This window comes from Patella vulgata, chromosome 5 (assembly GCF_932274485.2).
Source record: "Patella vulgata chromosome 5, xgPatVulg1.2, whole genome shotgun sequence".
In the NCBI taxonomy this organism is placed as follows: domain Eukaryota; kingdom Metazoa; phylum Mollusca; class Gastropoda; family Patellidae; genus Patella; species Patella vulgata.
In genome coordinates, this window is record NC_065883.2 from 73,167,741 (window position 1) to 73,178,701 (window position 10,961).

The window sequence follows — 10,961 nt, forward strand, 5'->3', positions numbered from 1 at the left end:
AGTTATATTCGGGTCAAGATATCAGATATATCCCACAGATCAACATTGATAACCCGATTTATCAATCAATAACACATTCTACAGTGCACTTGATAATGTTTCATGCGAATGTAAATTTTAGATGTATCGTCAAGGAGTAGTCGTGTTGTTGGCTGTCCTGTCAACGATCTTAGCAGCTCAGATAAAATACATGCGTATACCAGAATTAGATGAAGAATGGGAGAAGTTTAAACAGGCGTATGATAAAAACTACCCGGATGATGAACAAGATCAAAGGTTTGCAATCAAATTTTATGTTTACAGTATTTGTAGTCTATTGTTTTAGCAATATGTGAGGTGTATGGCCGAGAAAGTTCATCGGATTTTCCGTCGTGGTTTCCCCTTGTCAGTGTTGCAGAACGGAGGGCCTGACAAGGACAGCTGTCTAGTCCTGCAGATGAGACGAAAAACCGAGGTCCCGTGTATATATTGGAATGCACGTAAAAGATCCCTTGGCAGTTGGAATTCGATATAAGAGTAGGCGATAGTGCCGCTACCCGGGCAAAATTTCCCTCATAGCACACTGTATGGCGTATGCCCGTCATCATTAGCCAAGTATAGGAGCAGAACAGTAGGACGTTAAACCCCATTTCATTTCATTTCATTTCATGTGAGTTGTAGATCATAGTTGCAAATCATGCTTTCTAGAGTATTTGATTATAGTTTAGCCGTGTGACAATTTTACTAGTTTATCAAAACCGACGTAAAGAAAATACCACAAAGCCCCCCCCCCCCAAAAAAAAACAAAAACAAACCCTAATAAAAGGGGTCATTAATTAAACTACGTTACAGCATGTCCATGCTGACATCAAATTGGCACCAGAACAAAATACCCAAATCCCACACAATCTTTTTCAAAGGACTTATTTTCTGTTATTGATCTCAACATTGTTTTGTTATTTTAAGACGGAGAATTTTGTATTTTAATATTAAGAAAGAGTATTTGAAATTAATATTTTTTATTGTTATTTTAAGACGGGGTATTTCGGTATAACGCATTGTCTTGTTTTTAAGATGGAGTATTGGGATGTAACGTATTGTATTATTTTAAGACGGGGTATTTGGATATAACAAATTGTAATGTTATTTTAAGACGGAGTATTTGGATATAAAGTTTTTTATTGTTATTTTAAGACGGAGTATTTGGATATATCGTATTGTATTGTTATTTTAAGACGGAGTATTTTGATATAAAGTATTGTATTTTTGTTTCAAGACGGAGTATTTGGGAATCTAATCTAGATTATATAAACGAACATAATAAACGAGCTGATGAAGGTCAATATACTTTCTGGTTGGCTGTCAACCAGTTCGCCGATATGGTAGGTACTAAGTACACTGTTAATTACTAATTTTGGAACACCTGATACCACCGCCATAGCTGCAAATGTCACCAGGGCCCTTGCATCAATAGCGAAAAGAGGGACATATTCTGGTCATTGGCCGTCACACTCACGTAAATGAATTTTGTATGTTGCCTACTCTTATATCGAATTCCAACTGCCTAGGAGTCTTTTACGTGCACGCCATTGTGTACACGGTACGTCGTTTGTTTTTTTGTCCCAACCCTACGACTATATCTTCAAAAACACATTTTTATGGATAACAATTACTATGGTTTATTTCACTGCGACGTTTCAACAAGGTTTCACAAGTCGTTATCAAGCATATACACAAATAGATAAAAATGAAAAGATATGAATATATATATAGAAACATCAATGGGAACTATCCAATGGAATGAAAGGTGAGTGAGCATGAGTAGCATTAAGTCACTGTTTCTACATCTCATTAAGAAGGTCACACTATTGCTTGCACGTATATACTTTTCCTTATTGCTTGGATACGACTATATGTTGTCCCTTGCGAGACCCTCCGACTTGCACCACAGACATGGGGAAACCAGGTCGGAAAAAATTTCTCGGCCGAATATGAAGACAAACACCGACGAACTAATATTATCCATAGACTGATCAGCAGTTTCAAACATACATTATTAATTTCAGACTAACAAAGAGTTTGTAGCTACCATGAAAATAAATAAGATGACGTCAGAGAGATCTGGGGAAGACAATACTGACATTAAAGATATAGACATTGAGAGTCTACCAACAGAAGTTGATTGGAGAGCAAAAGGCTACGTCACTCCAGTTTCAACTCAGGTATGATACCTATAATGTATAAATTTATAAAATCTGATTAAAATACAGGGCCCTGTTTCTCAAAATCTTAACGTAAGATAAAATCCAAATTTTAGTAGATACTTCAATTTTGATTGGCTAAGCACTAAAATCAATCTTATATTATCCAATCAAATTACTAAAATTTGGATTTTATCTTAGTTAAAATTTCGTGAAACAGGCCCCGGATCTATATTTCGCCAGAAGCTAAAATGCGATTGAAATTTGATGTGAGGTTATCGCTAGCCCCCCCCCCCCACCCCTCCCGCCCCTGACAATTTCGACCACGGGAACTGGTAGAGGTATAAAAGTACGATAGCGCCAAAATATTTCATAGTTATATCATTTTATTGATATTTAAGGGTTATTGTGGATCTTGTTGGGCTTTCTCTGCTCTGGGTTCTCTAGAGGGACAACATTTTAAACAAACTGGTGACCTGGTTCAACTCTCCGTACAGAATCTCATGGATTGTTCATATAAAGAAGGTAAGAAAACATTCTCTGATATTAAATGATATTAAGTGGGTAAGACGCTGGCTGGCTAGTCTGGATGTAGGGTGTTCGATCCCTGCATTGGCCGAGAAAGTTCATCTGGATTTTCCGACGCGTTTCCTCCTTGTCAGTGATGCAGGACGGAGGGCCTGGCAGGGACAGCTGTCTAGTCATTCGGATGGGACGAAAGGCCGAGGTCCCGTGTATACATTGGCGTGCACGTAAAAGATCCCTTGACAGTTGGAATTCAGTCAAGTTTTTCTTCATAGCACACTGTATGGCGTATGACCGTCTTCATTAGTCCAATTTGGAGCAAGACAGTAGGACGTTAAACCCCATTTCATTTCATTTCTGATGTTAAATCTGCTCTCTGGCTTGACGCTGCATTGTGTAAATCTGTCCCATTCGTAAATGTGGGCGGGAGCCACGAACGGTAACTCACGAGTAAGACGTTGGCTCGCTTACCCAGAGGTCTCTTGTTCCATTCCTGGTTTCCCCTTGCCAGTGGTGCAGGACGGAAGCCCGCCAAGGACGAAAAGCCGACATCCCGTGTACACATTGGGATGCAAGTAAAACAACCCTTGGCAGTTGGAATTCGATATAAAAGTAAGCCGTAGCGCCACAGACCGGGCAAAATTCCGCCCATAGCACACTGTTCGACGTATTCCCGTCTTTATTAGCCCAGTTGGAGCAGAACAGTAGGACGTTAAACCCCATTTCATTTCATTTCATCATCTGGTTAATCTACCCATCACTAACAACTTCATCAGCATCAGAAGTTCTGAATTGGCCCGAATGCTTGTAGCCACAGGTCTTGAAGAAAGAAAGGCGGATCGCGCGCGCCCCCCTAATTTTCGACAGTGCCCTTTTGTACTGCTGAAAGTGCCTTTTCTCAGACCCAATTATGTCCGTTCCCAACCCGTTGCAGCCCAAACGTAACGCGAGTTCTAAGCATCATGTTGACTACATGCGCCACCAGTGCTACCGTGGAAGGGTCGAATTCTGCGCTCCGTTTTGTGAAGTCCGATTACCGTTCAATGATGTCCGAGGAGCGATTCAATGCCCTCGTACTTCTTTATGTACATCGGGATATAAAACTCGATTACAAAAAAATAATCGACAGTTATGCCTCGAAATTTCCGAGAAGAATGTTGTTTGTAAATCCTATGAGCGTTTCTTCGCCTTGATTCATTAAATCTTACGTACCAACTTTATATATTCCGTATTTAAGGAATGAAATATACCATTTTAACAATAACTCGCTCGCCTTGACAATTTTCGAGTCGCATGTTCAACTGGCTTTTTTGCTCGATTTTAAGGCTCTTTTTCAACGATTTCCGAATGTTTACTTAGACGAAAGTATCAGCCAAATAGCTCTTGGAATGGCTACAGATGCAAGGAAATAACGGATAATTGAACCAGCTAGTTGACCGACATTTTAATTCCTAAATCGGTCAATTTGTTTGCAAATTTCCCTCACTGTAATTGTCCTCATTAAGGCTTAGACCAGTTAGTGAAGAACAGTAGGACACTAAACCCCATTTCATTTCAGAGCAGAGTTACCTCCCTTGGGATTCACTGTTATGAAGTAGAATACACGGCTATATGAAATGTATTTTGTTTTATATCTAAAGGTAACAATGGCTGTGAAGGTGGTTTAATGGACAACTCATTTAAATATATCAAGATAAATAATGGAGTTGATACTGCTGCATCTTATCCTTATAAAGCACGGGTAAGGTTCTGAACTTAGCAAACCTAAAGATACATTATGTAAGATTTAGATAAAGAGCTGACCATTCTTGATATCATAGTTCGAAAATAGATCATATAAAATGAATAATTTGAAAAGTTCATTCAAATTACTCTATTGCGAGCGCAGATATTAGCCATTGAAGGGTTGACAAGACGTGTGCAATAATTTCAACCACGGTACTGGTTTTTCGAAGCTAAGTCTCGCTCCTCCATTTTTAGCTCAAATCAAAATATGGCTAAACGTGTTCTAAATTATTTAATATCCGAGAAATCCGATGCCACCGAGAGTTGAATACGGCCTGGATGAGTTAAATTAATGTCTAATTAATAATTCCAGGCCTAAAGAAAGACATGCATAATGTATGTTTAAAGATACTAGTTAAGAGTTTGATAAAGAGTTGTCCATTCTTGCTATATTAATTCAAAAGTAGATGATAAAAAAATAAAAAAAAGGTTGAAAATTTCAGTCAAATTACTTTATTCTGAACGGAGTTGTCACTATTGGAAGTTTGGACTAGAAATAGGCATCAACTGTTTCCGCACCGTCTACGAGATTTGCCGACCGTTTGATTGACAGACGATAACTCCACCCACATATTCTCGATTATCAAGTAACATTCTCAATGGCTATGGTACCCTCGTTTGGTAGGCCTTTCATCACCAGTTTCCGGTAGTGACGTCAGTAATACGTCCGCGTTGACATTTGCTAAAGGTGTGGGGTGTCGCATGGTCTAGTGCTTGCGCTTTAGGTCATAATATATGTTATTGAATCAAGTGGTGTGCTTTTGATCCCAAGCTAGTACGCCCCCTGTTTCCCCACACTGCTAAAGACCCCTTCGTACAAACGAATTATTTAGAAAAAATTGTACGATATGTTACTGGTTTGTGTCGAGAGAAAGTTTAAATCCCATTTATCTTCCCCACCAAAATACCGTTTTCCTACCGTCGGTATTTTCTGGTTCGTCATTTCATACTAGCGTCACTAGGCGGCACACCGATGTACTCGGAGATTACATTATTATTTCAGGATGGTACAAAATGTTTGTTTAAACGGGAAAATGTTGGAGCTACGTTAAAGAGCTATGTTGATCTACCTAAAGGCAGTGAAGCAGCTTTACAGAAGGCCGTTGCTATGGTCGGTCCCATCAGCGTTGCCATAGACGCCTCGCGCCCATCCTACCGATTTTACCAGAAAGGTGTCTATTACGAACCCACGTGTAATCAAAACCAACTTGATCATGCCAATCTTGTAACTGGTTATGGTGTTACTAGCAATGGTACTGAATATTGGATGGTTAAAGAAAGGTATAACTAGTGGGGTTTCTTTTAAATCTTTTCCATTAGATGCTAATACATGAGACGAGTATCTTCTCAGTTCGGTCAATCTAAAATCCAATGGGATTGTAATCTGCAATAGTAAGTGCAGAAGACCGCGCTTCACGATAAACTAAACCAATTAGACAGACCTGCGGATAAGACAAACTACATAGACATTACAAGAAATAAATTAATATCAAATCAAATGAATGGATCCGGGGACCAGTCGTAAGTGTCCACTGCGATGTACAGTCCCAGGCCTCGCATAAAATGAAAAAAAATATATTGGTTTACAAAAAACACGCTATACGACCGGTCTAGACGATGGTCGTCCTCTGTCGGGATTGTCGGCAGTTTGTCGTCATGAGTGAAAACGTCAAAAATTTAATAAGGGAGATAATCAGGATTGATTTTTAATAAATAAGTGTAGCGAGCAGTAATCGGAATCAGCTGTAACAGTTTCTAAATACTACTGGTCAATCTGTTTCACAGAGTATAATGAAAATCTTCTAATATCTCTGTAAAAAAAAGACTGCTTTCAACAAATGACGTCATATCACGCGGCGTCAATCATTGGATCAATGACGCGTGCATTGTTTACATAAGACGTTACAGATTCGAGCAGAATGGCGCCTTTTACTCATTTTAATACCTATTTACCCTAAAATAGGAAATAGTATTTACCTACAAATACTTCAAACGTCTTTATTTATTTTTCTAATACATAAAAAAAATGTTTTAGAATTTAATTTTCGGAGGAAGACAGCGGCACTGCCCCTTATTCTTATTTCAACTGTTGAGAATTAACAAGAATTAACAAGAGAACTTTCAGTATTTTTTAAAATTTTTATTCTGTTAAATTTTCGTATTTTAGTTATGGTAGCCGTTGGGGGTCATTGGGTGGTTATATAATGATGTCTAGAAACAGGAATAACAACTGTGGTATTGCCACTACCGCCAGTTATCCCATAGTCTGAACTGTACTCCAGGTTGGGACTGTACTTCAAATGAAGAATCTTCCCGCAATTGTTTTGTTGTTAATAAAATCATAATATTTGTCACGATTGTTTGTGTTCGTTGTTGAGTGGACATTAAACCCTATTTATTCCTCCGCTCTCTCTCTCTCTCTCTCTCTCTCTCTCTTATTCATATACAAAATTAGAAGTATCCTAAACCAGTGCATCTTTCTATTATTAGCCCACTTCCACATAATATACAAAAATATATATGCTAATGTGATTTATCAGTCGACCTCACAATTAATGCATGGCAGTATAAAGTTCTAAACGAAACCAAAGTGTTCTTTTCATCCCCACGTGAAAACCTCTGAAAATGAATTTGGGATTATCCCTGATTAACGTCCAACTTTTGTCCCTACTGAAGACGGGCATACGCCATACAGTGTGCTAGGGGGGAAATTTTGTCCGTGCAGCGGCGCTACAGCCCACTCTTATATCGAATTCCAACTGCCAAGGGATCATTAACGTGTTCCGACTGGGATAACGAAAACGGGCATATGCCACACAGTGCGTTACTACTGTGGTCTACTCTTATTTCGAATTGTTAAGGGATCTTTTACGAGCACGCCAATGTGTACACGTGGCCTCTGTTTTTCGTTCCATCCGAACAACTATACGCTGCACAACTGGCAAGGGGGGACCACGACGGAAAATCCCAATGAAGTGTCTCGGTCAACACAGGGATCGAACACGGGACCTCCAGGTTAGCGAGCCAATGTAGGCAAATACCCACTGAGCCACCGACGTGCCCCCCCCCCTCCTCTGAAAAATAACTCAATATTTACAGAACACCTATCAGTATAAATAGAATAGAAAACAGCTATATCCTCATAAATTTGAGCGTGTTTTAATTCAGAAATGTTCTTAATTTAGATTGGGTGTTCGATCCCTGCATATTGGCCAAGAAAGTTCATCCAGATTTTCCGGCGTGGTTCCCCCTTGTCAGTGATGCAGGACGGAGAGCTTGACAAGGACAGCTGTCTAGTCGTTCGGATGGGACGAAAAATCGAGGGTCCCGTCTCGGCAAAATTTCCCTAATACACTACAGTAATAGCACACTGGCGTATGCCCGTCTTCATTAGCCAAATCGGAGCACAAAACAGTAGGACGTTAAACCCAATTTCATTTTATTTCATTTCATTTCGATTGGCTCTATTCGAATATTATAATAAACCATAAAGCTGAATTTACACTTAAATTTAAATGTTTCGCCCTACCCTGTTCAGTATGTCTGGCTGAGCATTATAATTTTTTGACATAATAAGGTTTCGTTGTTAATATTATTTATTCCCCTATCTTCTTTTAAATTTTAAATTAGAGAATCTATACAGAGGAAATTTCCGTCACTATCCATTAGTATGTTTAAACGATTGTTGTATCTATTATCGACAAAAATCAAACGTATCGTAATTTCTTTTCAGAGCAGGTGCCCGTACGTCTTTTGGACATAACCAAGTGCATTGTGGGTATTGCTAAGGTAAACTACAATGGCGGCTTCCATACTGTGAATTCTGCAAATGAATTATTTATAAGGTAATAGTGTTGTTGTTATCTGATGAACAGCCTAGAAAATACTGAAAATTGTTTGTAATTATATTAGTCTAGATTTATAACACCTCGAGAATAAACTAAACTGTTGGATTTCTCTAAATGAACACTCGATTTTAATTGTTTTTATTTTTGTTTTGTAATTTAAAATATAAATTATTCCACAGTCGGAGTCTACTCAGTCAAGTCCTTCACCGAAGTCGTAAATGTGTTAATACAACTGAATGTCATCTGATTTAGCTTAACAAATTGTTTGTATATAATTATATTATTGTAAATTAAGTAATGTAAAATAGTAAAGGCCTGTGTACTTTTTATTAGGGAAGTAGCTAAACGATCGGATTTGATTCCTTACGAAAATTTACCACGAAACAAGATATCGTCTCTGATTGGCCAATTTCATCACATGGTTATTCTATCGCGATAGGTTCGGTTCTAACCCTCGCTTTCTTGCATTTTCTAATGTCAGCGTATCTCTTTGCCAATATGTCACTTTATTCTTAAATTCAAATTGTTTCAACGCCTCTAAAAGTGAATTTAGAGTCGTAAATTCAGCACCAACAAGGATGCCTGTAGAGGCAGCCATATTGAAAAAGACCACTAATAACCACGTGATAAAATTGGCCAATCAGAGACGATATCTGGTTTCGTAGTAAATTTTCGTCAGGAACCGAATCCGGTCGTTTATCCACTTCCTTTTATTAGTCCAGAAAATGACCTATAGTATATATATATATATATTTAGTGTGACTAGCTATATATAGCTAGTCACCTTTTGAGCACTAAGTAAGTAGTACTAGTAGGGCCTACTAGTGAATGATGACTGATGATGCAGAGATTAATAAGATAAATGTAAATCGGTGTATATTCAAAAAATCTCATCCTACCTGTCCACCGAAATCTACAAAACGGGAAGCCCAGAAGGGGTTAGATTATAGTTATTGAATAAAAGTAGCATTTTTGTTAACTAACTAACTGTACTTGTAGCCTAGATTTAAACCCAAATTTTCATGTCTGTGAATATTGCATATTATATGGCCAAACTAATATTGTTGCGGACATGTATTGATTTTGCAGCCTTTGGTTGGTTCTAAACCTAATTTGCTTAATCATTTCTAATTGTGATATTTTATGATTTAATTTGAATATTTTTCTGATCAATGTCAATTTGCGGCGAATTGGAAATAGTTTTTTTTTCCAAAGTGGTAAGTGTACAATAAGTCTTTGGTTTATTTTATAATAAAATTTTATTTTACAGTTAAAATTTTTCAAGAACACAAGATGAAATGACTTAAAATTAACAAATAAATTGTGATTTATGAGGTCCATATGGTGAGAGAACAACATAAAATCCAGCATCATGTCGGAGGGTAGAGGAGAATCAAGAATAAGTCACCTTAGTCAATATTCAGAATCAACTGTCATCAATCAAGATTTGGCTGAAATTGATGTTTTAGAAAATGAATTCCGTTCATCAGCGCCACAAGGAAAATCGACTAGGTTTCATTTATCGTCTGTGTCGTATGGATATGTGTCGACACCAATTAAAGATAATGGCCTCTGTGATCGACCAAAATCGACCAACTTTCCTCATGGATCACGAAATATAGCTGAAGAGCTGAAACAAAGATTGTATGATTGTCCCGAGAAATCTCGAGTTTTGAGAAATGCAAGATATAAGTCAAACAGACAACCGTTACCTAATATTGGGGTAGGTGTAATAATTTAACCTTTTTTACCTTTTAAGGCGAGCGATCACTCTCGAGCGCCTGCTGCTCACCTGAATGTCGACCAACAAGAGGTTTTTTCTACCTTTCTACTCTGCTTTCAAAGTCATGGGGATTGGGGGGTTTATTATCATTTATGAAACTAGGAATGACCCCCTAACATGCAGTTATTGACCTTCAGTACCATTAATATCAGATCACTCTCCTTAATTTCTAAATCACTCTTCTTATCGAAACTGGCACATTTTTGTTGGGGTGCAATTTTTTTCAATTTGTTCATTAAGGGGAGCTTTTTTGGCTCTCCTCTAAAATTCAAACAAGAACGACTGCTTTCAAAGATATAGTCCCAGATTTTACTAGTTGAGATGGATGTGCTTTAGATCATAAGATCTGTAATCGATCCCAATCTGATTGAAATACAGATCTATATTTTGTTTTGTTTTTTATGCTTTCCATGGTCGCGTCAGTGGTCATATGACCAAATTTTGTCCCTGTGACCCCAGACATCTGATTGACTAGTCAGCATTGATGGTTCTAGTGGGATACCCACAGTTCGGTACACCACACGCCAAGAGATAGTTCTAGATTTTACTGGATATTCAGTGCCGTACATGGACTGGTGGTCTGTAATGTGTGTGCTTTAAATCCGTCATTGAGTAATGTGGTGTAATGAAATGAAATGGGGTTTAACATCCTACTGTTTTGTTCCGACTGGGATAATGAAGATGGGCATGCGCCATACAGTGCGCTATGAGTGAAATTTTGCCCGGACAGAAGCGCTACAACCCACTCTTATATGTTAAACCCCATTTCTCTCTCTCTTGTTAAAGAATCTTGTTGTTGTATGTATTTCTAGGAAGATCAGATTAGACCTCGTCCCCCAT

The 10,961-nt window shown here is 38.1% G+C and overlaps 1 protein-coding gene across 1 annotated transcript; it reads left to right on the plus strand.

The window, feature by feature from the left end:
- The first annotated feature begins 1,053 nt into the window (after positions 1-1,053).
- LOC126821341 (procathepsin L) lies at positions 1,054-6,760 on the plus strand. The gene is made up of 7 exons (XM_050549750.1): positions 1,054-1,058; positions 1,256-1,361; positions 2,046-2,201; positions 2,582-2,705; positions 4,346-4,446; positions 5,494-5,771; positions 6,658-6,760. The coding sequence occupies exons 1-7, from the start codon at positions 1,054-1,056 to the stop codon at positions 6,758-6,760; spliced, it is 873 nt and encodes a 290-aa protein (XP_050405707.1).
- The last annotated feature ends 4,201 nt before the right edge of the window (positions 6,761-10,961 follow it).